At 43.1% G+C, this 17,107-nt stretch overlaps 1 protein-coding gene across 1 annotated transcript in view; it reads right to left on the bottom strand.

The window, feature by feature from the left end:
• LOC122799503 (MLX interacting protein) overlaps nucleotides 1-17,107 on the bottom strand; it is a gene marked incomplete in the record, with an annotated part of 1,086,811 nt that overhangs the window by 357,403 nt on the left and 712,301 nt on the right. The window contains 2 exon segments of the mRNA XM_044068616.1: nucleotides 14,276-14,403; nucleotides 15,039-15,149. Of these exon segments, the coding sequence (XP_043924551.1) occupies nucleotides 14,276-14,403; nucleotides 15,039-15,149 (239 nt within the window).

The following is a 17,107-nucleotide window of genomic DNA, read 5'->3' as shown; positions in this document are numbered from 1 at the left end:
GGGTTTTTTTGCAGTGGAAGCCTTTACCCCTTTGGGACCCTGAGATATAGTTTCTGGGTCAGCAACAGGGTTTTTATATAGAAATTTATGAAAGTCTGGAACCCTGTAGTATCTGTCTGGCTTGGCAGGTGCAGGGGGTAAAGAGTCAGGAGACAGGCCGGACTCTGAAAATACATCATCTACAATGTCTAGAACAGGTGGAATAGCAAGAGGTCTGTGCTGAGGTAGTAAAAGAAAATCTCTGAGCCTTTTCTTAGATTCTGAATAATCTTGGCTCTCCCAGTGAAAATGCTCCCTCATGGTATGCAGGGTTTCCCCAAAATAATAATCCTCAGGAGGAGAGGTTGAAGGAATACATACTTCAGCATCAGAATCCTCATAGGGAGGAAAAGAGTATCCCTGTTCAGAAGAGGAGTCAGAGGAAACTGAAACTTGATCTGAGGAGTCATATTCTGTCTCTTGCCTAGGCCTCTTATCAGGAGGGGGATGGGAACCCCTGATGAAAGTAATTAGGTCTACGGCCATTTTAAGCATCTGTTTCTTAGGCATGGAAGTCTGTCCAGGAGAATGCTGTAATTGTTTCTTTGTCTTTAGAGCTGTTTTAGTCTTTGTCTCTGAAGCTGAGGTAGGCTTGACATATAATTGTGTAGGTCTGAAAACACCATCAGAAGCAGATGCCTGCTCAGCGGCTCCGAACTCATCTGAGGGAATAGTTTCCGAGGGTCCTATACCTTGAGTATCCAGAGGCCTAGTCGGCTCCACCTGGGAGTCGATAGTGGCCTGTGGCTCTGAGGTAGCGGGTGTCAGGGGCTGCGAAAGGGCCTTTCTGAGAACCGGCGACTGGCCTAGCGGGGGCCTCGTCGTCGGTTTTGGACCTCGGATGCCTGTCCTTTTCCTTGCGCTTTATGTAAACTCCGGTCATCGGCTGTTCCGATGGCACTGTATAATTAAATCTTCGGTCAAAGTAATGAAAGGCAAAATCGTACCGACGCTTAATAGTGCGTTGGTTAAATCTAGCGCAAAACCGACAGCTAGCAACCTCGTGATCAGGGCCTAGCAAAGGAATACAGAAAGAATGAAAATCCTTATGAGGCATTTGCTTCACACAAGAAATACAATTGTTAACTTTTTCCTGACATCGGTCTGGAGCAAGAACAAAGTTTCCCCAACAGGGTACTTAGCTTTAATGAAGACTTCGGATCTGAAATTAGATTTTGAAACTCTCAGGAGTCGGCCGACCGGCACTTGTGAACTGCTTTTGTTTCAGGCACTGCACGGCAAGAAAGACTGAAGAAAATGGCGTCGGCTGCATCTTTTATACCCCGGCACACGGACGTCAGGGAGGAGGCGACAGCAACCGACACCAGACCAAAGCTTTGGAATTCAGGCCGACTGCGGGTAGCCTGCCAGCAGGATAACCCAAGAGTAATGACTGCAACAGTGAAACACTATGAACATCTGCACTATGCTCTTCATGTTTCACTGTTGCAGTCATTACATTTGGGTTGATTCCCAAAGCTAAGGAAGGGAGGAGGAAGTTACGAGAGCATTAGGACCAGCTATTAAGCCCTGCAAGACTGCAGTGGCAAAACCAGCTCTGGATTTAGAAAAAATAGGCATGTGGTAAATGCTTGGTGAAGGTATGTACATAGCCTCCAGGTAGCAGCTTCTAGGATGTCCCTGGTAGGGACTCCTCTGAGAAAGGCTGTAGAGGTAGATGCAGCCCTGGTGGAATGTGATCTTATACCCTGTGGGCTAGGTTTTCCATGGGGCTTATAGCAGAAAAGAATGCAATGGGCTATCCATTTAGAAGTGGTTTGCTTTGAAATGGCATTCCCCTCTGTCCCTGCAGCAAAGAAAACTAGTAGCTGTTCAGATTTTCTGAGAGGCTTAGTCCTGTCCAAATAAAATCTAATTGTCTGTGCATGTCCAAAGAGTGCAGTATTCGTTCTCCTTTGTTTTGTGGATTTGGGAAAAAGGTAAGCAAATGAATGGACTGATTTAGGGCCACACTAGACACCACCTTGGGCATAAAGGAAGGATTGGTTCTGACGCTGACGGAAACCATGTCTGCATGGAAGATAATGAAGGGCTCCACTGCAATGAGGGCCTGTAATTCAGACATTCTTCTTGCTGAAGTGATGGCTAGAAGGAAGGCTGTTTTCCAAGAAAGGAATTTCAACTCTGCAGTAGCAGCTGATTCAAATGGAGGGAGAGTGAGCCTTTCCAATACAAAGTTAAGGTTCCAGGCTGGAGTAGGGGGCTTGCCTGGGGGGTCTTAAATTTTTGGCCCCTCTGAGGAATTGCTTTAGCAGGGGGTGAGAGAAGAGGGGTGGGTTCAGTATTATAATGTGCTGAAATAGCAGAGGCATGAATTTTAATTGACGAGAAGGATAGGCCCTTTAGGAGCATTTCTGTTAAGTACTGAAGAATATGAGGAAAGCTGGGCACCGTTGTGCCCATCTCCATTGAGTCTGGCTCCAGGAAGAGTATCTTTTCCACTTTTCAGCATAGGATTTTCTAGTACTAGGCCTCTTTGCTTCCAGAATGACATCTAGCACCTGCTTACTGAGGAATGCCAATGGAGAGCTCAAGGAATTAGCTAGGCTGCAAGATTCAGGGTTTGAAGCTGAGGGTGCAGAATCTGGCCCGCCTGCTGGGACGGCAGGGAAGGTGTCTGAGGTAGGTGCAGTGGCTCCAGCAGTATCATACTGCGCAAGAGGGGGGTACCAATGCTGGCATGGCCAGTCTGGTGCAATCAGTATTGTCCTTGGCTTGTCCTGTTTGACCTTTAGCAGAACCTTCGAGAGGAGAGGCAGAGGGGGAAAGGCATACACCGAGAGGCTTTCCCAGGTAAAGGACAGGGCATCCACTTTCAAAGCTTGACTTTTATTTATTTATTTATTTATTTGCAGTTGGTTTACCAGGATAGTCCATTGGGCCAAAAAGAACCCGTTTTCAATGGAGTCCTGGGGAGAAAAGCTCCAAAATCAGGCAAATTAGGTACTTATAAGATTACTACTAAAATTATACAAAGTAAAAAGATAAAACATTATCGTCAAAATTACAAGCATTCAAAAACAATACAATACAATGAAGGTAAACATGATTAGATAGTCAAGATATAATACAATATGGAGTGGTTTTTCAGTAGGCACATAAAATTTGTTAGGTAAAGTGAGGTAATCTTATGTTTAAGAGGGGTGAGAGCAAGAGCATTCCCATTGGGATTTTAGATGTGTATGAAGAGATTTTTGAACATGTGCTGTTTGGAGGTGGTGCGTATGGATGGTGGGAGTGCATTCCAAAGGCGGGCTAGGTTAAAGGATAGTAGGTGTTTGCCTGGGGGATGGGATGGTTTATGAACTTCTAGTAGGTTTTGGTTGTTAGATCTTAAGATTCTGTTGGGTAGGTGCATTTTAAAGACTGAAGACAGGGAGGGACAAAGAAAGGGGCTGAGAATGAGCTTATGAGCTAAAGTCAGTTGTATATAAGTGAGGTGATTGGGTAGTTCAAGCCAATTTAGTTTTAGGAGAGAGGAACAGTGATGGGTGGATGATCTGTGGCTGTTAGTGAATTTGGCGATTTTATTATAGCAGGAAGCAAGCTGTTTTTTTTGAGAGGTCTGCAGATTAGTTAACAATGGAGCTCCATAGAGGAGGGAGGGGATAAGAAAGGAGGAAGCGAGAGTGATTTTGGAGGAGCTTGTAAGGAACTGATTCTGCCGGTAGAGCATACCTAGTTTTTGATGGGTTTTTTTAATATTCAGTTGTAGATGGGAAATGAAATTGAACCGACTGTCAATTTGTACACCAAGTAACTTGGTTTCAGACACCAGTTCCAAGGGTGTGTGATCTTGGCTTGTGATAGAGAAGGTGTTTGTGTCAATGTAAGTGGATTTAGAAGGGGTAAATACCATTAGCTTTGTTTTGGAGGCATTGAGGGCTAAGTGATTTATTTTCATCCAATGTTCTGTGATTGAGAAAGCTTCTTGAGTAAGTTTTTGAAGCAGGGAGGAAGAGGTGGCAGAGCAGATAATGGTAGAATCGTCTGCATATTGGATGATGTTAGCGAGTGGAATGGATTTGTGGAAATCGTTTATAAATATATTAAACAGAAGGGGACCAAGAATTGATCCTTGGGGAACTCCAGTGGGGGTATTAAGGAAAGAGGAAAGAGTTGACTGTGGGGAGTCTTTGTGCAGAATTTGTCCAATTGGTAGTTCTGAGGGGAGGCAAACAGGTCTACCTCTGGAGTCCCCCATTTGTTCCTCAAGAGGATGAATATTTTTGGTAACAGTTTCCATTCATGTGGGTCCATGAGATTTCTGCTTAGGTCATCTGCCAGTGAATTTAGCTTGCCTGGCAGGAATTGAGCTTTTAGGTGCACTTGGTAGCTCATGGCTGTGTTCCACAGAGCCATGGCTAGTCTGCAGAGGGGGTACGGAGTGGGTTACCCCCTGCTTGTTTATGTACCACATAACTGTGGTGTTGTCTCTGTCTTTACCAATAACTGTCCTGGAAGGATGTGGTCTTTGAAGGCTGTCAGGGAATTCTGTACGGCTAGCATTTCTTTTTGGGTGACATGCAGGTGCATCTGATTCGGGTTCCACTTGCCCTGAATGCACTGCCCTGGCAAGTGAGCCCCCCCCCCCCCATGCATTGTCTGATGCATCTGTTAGGGATTGGGCGGCAGGGGGTAGAGTGAAAGGGAGCCCTTTGTTGTGGTAGCAAGCCTCTGCCTACCGAAGGAACTCTGTCTTTATACAAGGAATGATAGGAATCATTGATTCCAGGTCATGAGAATGTTGGCACCATAGGCTTTTTAGATACCACTGTAGTTTCCTCATATGCAGCCTTGCATATGGAATTAGTAGAATGCAAGAGGCCATGAACCCCAGGGCTTGCAGATAGCTGGGTCTTTGTGGCCAGTAGTTTGAAGTAGGTTGTCAAATAAACTTGCTTCTCTGGAGTGAGGAAAGCCATCTGGGAAGTTGTGTTCAAGCTTGCTCCCAGGAATACAATCTGTTGGCAGGGTACTAGGTGAGATTTCTTTTCGTTTATGGTGTACCCCAGTGAGGTTAGAAACTTCTTTATGAATGCCAGATGTTTTAATAGCAAGTCCTGGCTTTCTGCCTGAATCAGACAATCATCCAGGTATGGGTATATCTGAATATTTCTCTGCCTGCAAAATGCAATGGCTAAGGCTAGACACTTTGTGCAAACCCTGGGCTCAGTAGATAAGCCAAAGGGAAGTGCAGAGAACTGATAGTGCATGGAGCCTGCCCTGAAGTGTAGGTATTTCCTGCAAGATTCCCTTATTGGAATGAGCAGGTAAGCTTCCTTTAATTCTAAGGTTGCCAACCAGGCATCTTTGCCTAGCATAGGAAGCAGCTATTGGAAGTGTTAGCATTTCAAATTTTGGGATTACCAAAAAGGTGTTCATAATAGAGAGGTCCAGGATAGGATGCCAGGAGCCGTCTTTTCTGGGTACCAGGAAAAGTCTTGAATAAAAACCTTGTCCCCTTTCTTCTGCTGGGACAGGCTGAATAGCTCTGATACTTAGAAGAGAGAGAACCTGCTGGTGAGACTCTGCCAACTGATTTGGAGGTAGGTCTGGCCAACCATTTGGGGTTGGTAGGGAGTGGAAGTGAATTTGTATCCTTTGAAAACTATATTTAAAACCCATTTGTCCTGGGTAATGAGTTCCCAGTTTTTCTGCATGGAAGGCAAGCTTTCCTCCTAAGGGAGCAGGCAGTTGAGTAGGGCTTGGAAGGGTTAAGGTTAAGCCATTGTGACATTTTTCCATAGGGGGTGTCTTACTACTTCCTGCTTTGGAAGTGGAAGCCCCCCACTGCTTAGGCCTGTGCATAGCCTGAGACTGTAACCTAGGTGGTCTGCTGTCCTTGGTTAGGACTGAGAAGGCCTGGAAGAGACTGGAAAGGACCAATTCTTTGAAGGCCAATGCCTACTAAATCTGGGAGGCTGTACTTGCAGGAAATCTTTTAACAGTTTGCATAGATTTAGCTTTTTCCTCCATCTTTTTGAGGACAACTTCAGCTTTGTTGCCAAACAGGTGGTCTTGGTTTAAGGGAGCATCCAGTAATTTAGCTTTAACATGATCTGGCAAGTTTTGCTTCTTAAGCCAAGCATGCCTTCTAAGTAAAGACCCAGTGGCAGCAGCCCTGCAAGATGCTTCTAAAGAGTCAAAACCACATTACAAAGTATGTTTACCAACTTGTTCAGCAGAATGCATTAAATCCTGTAATTCTTTGTGTTCAGCACAGTCAGGAATCAACATAATTTTCTGTTTAAGTAGTCCCATAATATGCTGCTGGTACTTCAACATATGAAACTGGCAATTTAAAGCCCTAATGGCTTAAGTAGCAGAAGTGTATACCTTCTTGCCCCATCTGTCCAAGGCTCTAGAATCTCTATCAGAAGGGGTAGGATTTTTGGCAGCAGTAGCCTTAATGCCCTTTGGACCTTGGGAAATGGTCTCTGGATCCACAGTAGGATTCTTGAAAAGGAAAGTACAGTTGTGAACACTTAACATAAATGTAGATGTTAGAGTGTATTCACTGTTGCAGTCATTACATTTGGGTTATCTGCTTGCAGTAGCCCTCAGTCAGCCTGATTAACAAATCTAAGTTGTCTGTGCACATCTAAGGAGTCCAGTATCCATTCCCCTTTGTTCTGTGGATTACGGAAGAAGGTTGGCAAATGAATGGACTGATTAAAGACCACACTGGATACCACCTTTGGCATGAAAGAGGGATTGGTCCTGAGGGATACCCTGTCTGCATGAAAGATGATGAAAGGCTCCACTGCCATAAGGGTCTGTAATTCAGATACCCTTCTTGCTGAAGTGATGGCTAAAAGGAAAGCTGTTTTTCAAGAAAGGAATTTTAAATATACAGTAGCAGCTGGCTTGAAAGGAGGAAGGGTGAGTTTCTCCAATACAAAGTTAAGGTCCCAGGCTGGAGTTGGAGCTCTCCTGGGTGGTCTTAGATTTTTTGGCCCCACTGAAGAACTGCTTGAGCAGAGGATGAGAGAAGAGGAGAGGTTCTGTGTTATATGGCTGAGGTGTAAATTTTTATTGAGGAAAAAGACAGGCCCTTGTGAAGCATCTCGGTTAAGTATTGTATAATCTGAGGTAAACTGGGCACTGCTGTGCTCATCCCTTGAGATTGATTCCAGGCACAGAATCTTTTCCATTTTTCAGCATAAGATTTTCTAGTACTAGGCCTCCGTGCCTCTAAAATGACATCCATCACTGGTTTACTGACGGATGGTAAAGGAGAGCTTAGGTAATTAGCCAAGCTGCTAGGTTCAGTGTTTGAAGCTGAGGGTGCAGAATCTGGTTTTCCTGCTGAGACAGCAGGGTAGGAGTCTGAGGCAGGTGCCATGGGGCCAACAGTGACACACTGCTCAGGAGGGGGTACCAGTGTTGGCGTGGCCAGTCTGGTGCAATCAAAATCATCCTTGGTTTGTCATTTGATCTTTAGCAGTATTTTGGAGAGCAGAGACAGAGGAGGAAGGGCATAAACTGATAGGTTTTTTCCAGCTGAAGGACAGAGCATCCACTTTCCAAGCTTGTCTGAGGGGAGTCCTTGCGCAAAATTTTTCCAATTGATAGTTCTGGGGGGAGGCAACCAGGTCTACACCTGGGCTCCCCCATTTGCTCAACATGTTGAAAATTCTTGGTTCCAGTTTCCACTCGTGTGGGTCCATGACGTTTCCGCTTAGTCCATCTGCCAGTGTATTTAGTTTTCCTGGCAGGAATTGAGCTTGTAGATGCACTTGGTAGCTCAAGGCTGTGTTCCACAATGCCATGACTAGTCTGTAGAGGAGGCAAGAATGTGTACCCCCCCCCCGCTTGTTTATGTACCACATAACAGTGGTGTTGTCCGTCTTTACCATTAATTGTCCTGGAAGAATGTGGTCCTTGAAGGCTATAAGAGCATTCTGTACAGCTAACATTTCTTTATGATTGATGTGAAGGTGTATTCGAATTGGGTTCCATTTGTCCTGAATGCACTTCCCTGCCAGGTGCGCCCCCCCATGCATAGTCTGATGCGTCTGTTGTTAGGGTATGGGCAGCAGGGGGTAGTGTGAATGGTAGTCCGTTGTTTTGGTGGCAGGCCTCTGCCCACCAAAGAAACTCTAGGGGTAGGCAAGGAATGATAGGAATCATTGCTTCTAGATCCTGAGAATGTTGACACCATAGGCTTTTTTAGATACCATTGTAGTTTCCTCATATGCAGTCTTGCATATGGAATTAGAAGAATGCAGGAGGCCATGAACCCCAAGGCTTGTAGTATTTGCCTTGCAGATAGCAGGGTTTTTGTGGCCACTTGTTTGAAGTAGGTTGTCAAGTGAATTTGTTTCTCTGGCATGAGGAAAGCCATTTGGGAAGTTGTATTCAAGCTTGCTCCCAGGAATATAATTTGTTGACAGGCTAACAAGGTGTGATTTATTTTAATTTATGGTGTACCCCAGACAAGTTAGCACCCTTTATATAAAAGCCAGATGATTCTAAAGTATGTCCTGGTTTAGTGCCTAAATTAGACAATCGTCCAGGTATGGGTATATTTGAATATTTCTTTGCCTGCAAAATGCAATGACTGGAGCTAGGCACTTTGTGAATACTCTGGGAGCAGTAGATAAGCCAAAGGGCAGTGCATAGAACTGATAGTGAGTGTAGCCTGCTTTGAAGCGTAGGTATCTTCTGCAAGATTCCCTGACTGGGATGTGCAGGTATGCTTCCTTTAAGTGTTGCCAACCAGGCATCTTTGCTTAGCATAGGAAGCAACTGGTGATGAATCAGCATCTTGAATTTTGGAATCACCAAAAAGGTGTTTAGAGTAGACAGGTCCAGGATAGGACGTCATGAATTGTCTTTTCTGGGTACCAGGAAAAATCTTGAGTAGAAACCTTGTTCCTTTTCCTCTTCTAGTACCAACTGAATAGCCTCTATACTTAAGAGAGAGAGTACTCGCTTTTGGGCCACTGCCCACTGATTTGGAGGTAGATCTGGCCAACCGCTTGGAGTTGGTAACGCATGGAAGTGAAATCTGTGGCACTGGGACACTATATTTAAAACCCAATTGTCCTGGGTAATGAGTCCCCAGTTCTTTGCATGAAGTGCAATCTTTCCCCCCAAGGGGGCAGTCAGTCGAGAAGTGCTTGGAAGTTTTAAAAAGAAGTCATTGAGACAGTATACCATGGGGGGAGGATTATTACTCCCCAAATTGGCAGTGGAGGCACCCCACTGCTTAGTCCTGTGCATCCCCTGGGATTGAAGCCTGAATGCTCTGCTGGATCTGGGTTTGGACTGAGAAGGTCCCGAAGTGGCAGGAAAGGATTAATTCTTAGAAGGCCAATGCCTAATAAATCTTGGAGGTTGTACTTGTTAAAAATCTTTAACAGTTTGCATAGATTTAGCTTTTCTCTCCATCTTTTTAAGAACTTCTGCCTTGTTGCCAAACAGGCAGTCCTGATTTAAAGGAGCATCCAGTAATTTCGCTGTAACTTGATTTGGCAAGGATTGCTCCTTAAGCCAAGCATGCCTTCTAAATACAGACCCAGTTACAGCAGCCCTGCCAGATGCCTCTAGAGAATCAAAACCACAATGCAATGTATGTTTACCAACTTGTTCAGCAGAATGCATTAAATCCTGTAAATCCTTATTTTCAGCACAATCAGGAATCAGCATCATTTTCTGTTTAAGCAATCCAATAATATGCTGATGATACTTTAACATATGAAACTGGCAATTCAAGGCCCTAATGGCCAAAGTTGCAGAAGTGTATACCTTCTTACCCCATCTATCCAGCGCCCTGGAGTCTATCAGAGGGGGTAGGATTTTTGGAGCAATTAGTTTTAATGGCCTTGGGTCCCTGTGAAACTGTTTCAGGATCTGCAGTAGGATTTTTGAAAAGGAACTTGAGAGTTGGGAACCCTGTAATATCTATCAGGTATTCTGGAAGCAGGAGGTAAAGAGTCAGGGGCCATGCCAGACTCCGAAAAGGCATCATCAACAATGTCCAGTACAGGAAGTATAGCTAAAGGCCTGTGCTGGGGCAGGAGTAAGAAATCCCTAAGCCTCTTTTTAGAATCAGAGAAATCCCGACTTTCCCAACGAAAATGATCCCCGAGAGTATGCAAGGTTTCACCAAAAGAGAAATCCTCTGGGGGGGGGGGGGGCAGAGGGAATAGAGTCCTCAGCATCAGAATCCTTATAGGTAGACAAGGGTAAATCCTGGTCATCAGAGGAAACAGAAATTTCAGAATCCTGGTTAGAAGTATCAAAAGCAAACTCAGTCCTAGGTCTCTTAGAGGGGGAAGGTTGGCTTCCCCTGATTAAAGTAATAATGATTTCAGCCATTCTTATCATTTGATTTTTAGGCATAGAGGCCTAACCATGCAGTCTGGGCGTCAGTTTTCTAGGCATGGTTTGAGTTTTAGGCCTTGAAGAAGAAGATGGTGTTGGTTAAAATGCAAGTCAGTAGGCCTGAATACACCTTCAGAAGCTGGTGCTGGCACAGCGGCTCTGGACCCATCCAAGGTAGAGACATCAGCAGGTTCCACAGTTGAAGCATCTCGCGGCATACTGGACTCTGAATGGGTCTCAGTAGAGGCCAGCGAATTTGAAGTAGCAGGTATCAGGGGCTGTGAAAGCGCCTCACTGAGTACCGGCGAACTGGGTGGCCTGTCTCTATCTTTATCTTTGTGTTTTTTCGGAATGTCGGTAGTCGGATGGCTTACCGAAGACATATCAGGTTAATTGAACCAAACACCAAAATATTTAGAAGCGCAAATATACGGATAGTTCATGGTTTAACTAAGGCACAAGATAGACAGCGAGGTAAGTCATGGTCAGGGCCTAGGCAAGGAATATGGTACGAATGAAAATCTTTATGAGGTATTTGCTTTCCACAAGAAACGCAATTATTTACTTTTACTGACATTGGTTTAGAGCAAGAAAAAGTTTCCCCAACGGGGTACTTAGCTTTTAGTTGAAGATTTCGGTTCTGAAACTTGAAAATGAAAATTTCAGGAGTCTGCCAACTGGCACTTGCGAACTGCTTCTGCTTCGAGCACCGCACGGCAAGAAAGACTGATGTAATAACATCGGCTGCATGTTTTATACCCCTGACGACCTGACGTCACGGAAGAAGAGACAGCAACCGACGTAGGACCCAAGACTTTGTTAATCAGGCCGACTGAGGGCTACTGCAAGCAGATAACCCAAATGTAATGACTGCAACAGTGAAACACGAAGAAAATCTTGAGAGAGCCTTGTGAGAGTCAGGTACTCTGTAATACCGGTCAGGGTTTCTGGGAGCTGGAGATAAAGTATCTGGGGACAAGCTAGATTCCAAGAAAGCATCATCTACAATATCCAGAACAGGAGGGACAGCTAAAGGCCTGTGTTGAGGAAGGAGTAAGAATTCCCTAAGCCTCTTTTTGGAGTCAAAGTAATCCTGGCTTTCCCAGTGGAAATGCTCCCTAAGAGTGTGCAAGGTTTCACCAAAAGAAAAATCTTCTGGAGGGGAAGCAGAGGGAATGGAATCCTCTGCAGCAGAATTCTTATAGGTAGATAAGGGCAAATCCTGGTAATCAGAAGAAACAGAAATATCAGTATCCTGATCAGAAGAATCAGAAGGAAAATCAGTTGTAGGTCTTTTAGAGGGGGAAGTCTGGCTTCCCCTAATTAAAGTAATAAGGTCTTCAGCCATTCTAAGCATTTGTTTTTTAGGCATATGGGCCTGACCATGCGGTTTGGACGTCGGTTTTCTAGGCGTGGGTCGAGTTTTAGGCCTGGATGAAGAAGATGGTGTCGGTTATAATGCAAATTTGTAGGCCTGAATACACCCTCAGAAGCTGGTGCCTGCACAGCGGCTCCGGACCCATCCAAGGTAAAGACATCCACAGGTTCCATAGTCTAAGCAGTATCTCGCGGCATACCGGACTCCGAATGGGTCTCAGTAGAGGTCTGCGAATCTGAAGTAGTGGGCATCAGGGGCTGCGAAAGCACCTCACTGAGTACCAGGGGACTGGCGACTAGCTTCGGAATATCAGTAGTTGGATGGCTTACCGAAGCCATTTCTGGATAGTTATACAGAGTACCAAAATAATTTGCTGCAAAAATAGACAGACGATGAATAGTTCGGGGGTTGAATAAGGCACACAACCGACAGCGAGGGACGTCGTGGTCTGGGCCTAGGCAAGGAATGCAGTACAAACGAAGATCTTTATGAGGTATTTTCTTTCCCTAGGTAAGACAATTGTTAACTTTTACTGACATGGGTTAAGAAAAGGATCCCCAATGGGTACTTAGCTTTTTTGAAGACTTCGGCTCTGAAACTCAAACAAAAATTTTAGGAGTCGGCCGACCGGCACTTGCGAACTGCTTCTGCTTCGGGCACTGCACGGCAAGAAAGACTGGTGTAATGGCGTCAGCTGCACGTTTTATACCCCTGACGACATGGAAGAAGAGACAGCATCCGACACAGGAATCCAAGACTCTGGTATTCAGGCTGGCTGAGGGCTACCTGCAGGCAGATAACCCAAATGTAATGACTGCAACAGTGAAACACGAAGAACATCAATTGTTCATTGAAAATGTTTTTGCACAAAATGATAGTAATCCCTCGCTTTAACAGAAGGTATGTGTTTTGTATGTGGAACTAAAGCTTATATGGTTGTCAGTAACCTGTTTTGCAAGCTAATTCCAGTTATACAGATGATACAAAGTACAACCAGATTAAAAATAAGTCATAAGCAAAGTAAGTATAGAAAGAACAGACTGTATAAAACAATTAGAAAAACTGGGAAACCTGTATTTGGGAGATAATGTGATTTCAGGAGTTCCCTTTATGGAGCAGTTAAGGCTGTTTGGGTACTTAGAAAAGTTTCCAAGTTAATAGAAGCAACAGCCAATGCTACTTATGATGCTATTATAGATATTACAGAAAAAATGACAGCTATGTGAACAGTAGTGCCACAAAACAGGATGGCTTCAGATTACCTGCCATCATCTGATGGAGGTACGTGCAGTACAATTACATCTTAATGCTCTACCTGTAGTCCACATAATAATGTTTCCATCAAAAACACCTACAAATCATACAAAATGTGAGAAAAATTAATTTACCTAGCTATGACGACTCTTGGTTTAAATAGCTAGGAAATTTATTGCTTTATTTTTGTGCATCTGTGGATTTATGATGATAAAAGTTTGCTCTGCTCAAATGTTTACTTCTTTTCAAAAAGTTAACGTTGCAATTACGGAATAGATGATTATGTTGTGAAGTATTTCTATTTAAATATAAAATGGCTTCCCCCTTACTCCATTTTTTATTAACTTTCCATTTTGCTTATATCTGCTACAAAAACATCATATATTACACTGTCTGCACTTACCAGCTAAATGTTCCAGCACAAATGCTCAGATGCAATTGTTTTGTGCTAAAAACATCTTTGCAATGTAGGAGTCTGACAAGCTAATATATAATCTGATGTACTGAGAGTTATTTTCCATTCTTCCTGCATGACTAGAAGTATCAGAGGGTAATACTGTTTTTAATTAAATTCACCAAAGACTACTTTAATTTTTCTAACAAACTACTATAAATAAGGTTTCACAGGCAGGTCACTACCAGTCCGACTCTGCAGTCCCAGCTGGACTCATTAACATATGAAGAAAAGATACATTTTGCCAAGCTTGACAGCAACTTTAACTACTTTGGGATTGGGCAGTGAGGTAGAAGGCTTATAGTATCCAGGTAGAGTCCAGTTACTGTCAAGTTGCTTTGGGTTTATGTTGTCTGACAGTTTAAATAAGCAGTAAAGGAAAACAGCTTCAAAAATGCATGAACAAAATGACTTAAAAGGATCAGTTTCATCAGTTTTTATCAATATATTCTTTCAAAGTCCACAAAAGAACTCTGTCTCAAAGAGATCTAGAGTATGGGGAAAATATTTAGAACTTCAAGAATTAAATTAAGTAATAATGTTTCTAGGAAACCCAAGAAAGACACCCAAAAGAGGGAAAAAGTGTTACGCATGGATGCATCCATATTTATGTACCACACCAACCAGTGAGGTAAGTGCAGCTTTGCAAATTGCTAGCAGTGTGTCCATGATGCCCAAAAATCTGACAGCTGTAGTGTAAGATTCTACCAACTAAGATTTCCACACACAGATCAATATTTGTGTAGCATTTGTCCTAGCACATCAGTATGAAAAGTCATTCCACAGGCTCTTACCTGATGGTCGCATTAAGTTCTTCAATCTCTTCCCGAAGGCGTTTGACATCATCTTGCATCTGTATCCTTTCCTGCTGTAATTTGGCAATGTACTCTACAGTTTTCTGCAAAGTGCATGCATTGCTTACCTACAAAGCATTAAAAAAGAAGTAGCAGCTACACACAAGTAGAAAAGACATTCTTTCAAGATACAAAATGCAATCCTCATACATTAATAACTTTTAAAAGCATTATTTTTTGTGCCTTACACATGCCTGGATAACTACTAACCTCACCTTTGATGCCTTTTCAATCCTTGTGCTCCGCTGCTATATACTTTAGCTCACCACCTAGGTGAGGCCCCTCACCCGCTCCTTAACTTTTTGGACAGAGAATAATAATCGGCGAAATCAGAGGATGGAACACAGTATTACCCATGAAAGCATTCGCTTACTGCTCCCTTTTAACGGAAGTAGTATGCAGTGCCTCACCTGACCTTGCTTAGTCTGAAGCATTGACACTGAGGTCTCATACTTCATAAATGGTCAGAATCTTAGAGTCATCACTATACATTAGATCCTTCCTCCTCCTAGATGGGTCTACAACAAGCAAGGTCTGCAAGCTGAAATGCAACTACTCCTCTGATGAGCCATTTTTCTTAATTCATTTAAAGAATAACAATTGTTATTTAGGTTCATCTCAATTATCATAAAATCAAATTCTAGACGCTAACTGTAGGTTTTTACTTAATCAAATTCACGTCTAGTGAAGAAAAAAAAATTACCGGTTTTGAATTAGACTTCATTGTTGTCACCAAACTTTGTAAAGTACTAAATCCTCTCCTAATGTTGAATCGCCTTTTTTGTTCAGCGGAAATGTGTGTTATTCGTCTAATCTGTTTAATGAACACAAAAAATAAATTATGTAACAATTTTACATAAAATAGCAAATTTAAAACAAAAATCAGAAGTAGGCTATCTGATGGTTAAAATATATGGTAATTTTTAACAGCATACATGTTGAAACTTACAGATGAAAAGAAAAGTAAAAGACATTGTTTAACAGGCACTCCATGCATGTACCAGAAACCAAAAAACTGCTGACCTACTGGTAAACAGGCACGGTATTTGTCTGCTTCAGCAATCAAAGTTCAAAAATAAAATAAAGTGGGGTATCAACCAAGAAAGAGGAGGTTAACCACTCCACAGACATCTCTCCTGCTAGGGGAAAGGAAGGTATGCAATGTGTTGTGCTTTTCCCTGCTGGTAGAAACTTACTGTAGAGTGGAGTGCTGAGTGTTAAAGAAAACCAACAAGGCAGTGGGATCCAACATAATGGAAAAAGTACAAAGAACAAGACCTCCCTGTATGGCCATCCCTGCAAAGCAGTAAGTGGGATGGAAAGGAGGAGACTGCACAAGCTTAAGAAGAGATCAACTGAGCTTTACAAATCACTGAAATTGATGTCCCTAAATAAGATATATCAATGATATTATATGTTTGAAGGTTGCATAGGTTCCACTGAATGTATACCACCAGGTGCAAATCTGAAACAAGATGCAGGCTATGTCTAGGACAGACAACATAGCTCACTCAAAACCAGAAGGCAGGAAGAATGAACAAAATTTAAACTACTAAGATAAGGCACTTTATCAATTAATTACAATACTACCCAAACATAAAAGGCATAAAATCTTAACCGTCAAAATCAGAGGAATGAATTACCGGGAGAAAAAAATCAGCAAAAAATGACAAATGGTAGCATTTCTCTACTGCAAAATCTGTTATCAGACCAAAGACTTTGCATAGTTATAAAGATGCTTCACTTCTAGTGATGGGGGTTCAATAAATGTCACTACTGGTGTTGCTGTGCATTCATGTATGTGTGTTGCTGGTAATGGGGGCACTAAGGTCTGAAGATCTCATAAATGGAAGTTATGCGCATACCATAATGCTGAACTGTCCAATGACTATTTTAATATGAGCTGCTTTTCGGATCCAGTCTGGCTGTACTGCTAGAGCTCCTGCTTCACCCTCTTAAGAAAATTTCTCGTGATTCCCTGTGCTCTTTCAGTCTTAGATTAAGGCTTCTGACACTGTGCTAATAAGGACATAGAAGACAATTACATGAAGTTATAAACAGTGAAGGAACAACAGGACATCAAGATGGTCTACCAGGACTCTACCAGGACTCTTAGGAAAGATGAGGACTTAGATGGAAGGAGGAGGGTGGGATGCCACATGAGCTGGATTAGAATGAAAAGGATCCAGTTTTATAACTTCTGTATCCTATTCCATCCAGTCTGTCTAATCGAGGTACTGGGACAGAATCCAAAGCTACCTGAATTATCAGGTGACATCATGACAGCATATCGCTGAGAAAGAATAGTTGTGCAAAATCTTACCATAACCATAGATGTCCTTCTCTTCTATATGCTGCAGTATCCATAACATGAGGGAGTCCACCTCCAGATGACTCGTATGTCTGGCAGTTGTACCAAAGTTAAAAACTGCTACTGTGAAGGTATGTGTGATGAGCTGCATCACAAGGCGCACATCAGCCATAAATGGACATCAGGTATAAAGTGGATGTCAGCACTCACCTACCTCAGAACTGAATACCGCCAGGCACCAGCCTGAAGGAGTGAGTATACAAAAGGTCAGGCAAACATCAGGGGGAAGGCAGGGAGGGAGACTATACTCCAGCATATAGAAGAGAAGGACATCTATGGCTACGGTAAGATTTTACACAACTGTTCTCTGTCCTTCTATTCATATATTGCAGTATCCGTAAGATGAGGGAGAATGCCAAAGCTTATGCAGAAGAGGGATTGGGAGGAGAAGCAGAGAGACT

This window comes from Protopterus annectens, chromosome 4.part0 (assembly GCF_019279795.1).
Source record: "Protopterus annectens isolate FY-2018-M chromosome 4.part0, PAN1.0, whole genome shotgun sequence".
NCBI classification, from domain to species: Eukaryota; Metazoa; Chordata; order Ceratodontiformes; family Protopteridae; genus Protopterus; species Protopterus annectens.
The sequence above is the reverse complement of the archived record's forward strand: the minus strand, read 5'-3'. Positions and strand labels throughout refer to the sequence as shown.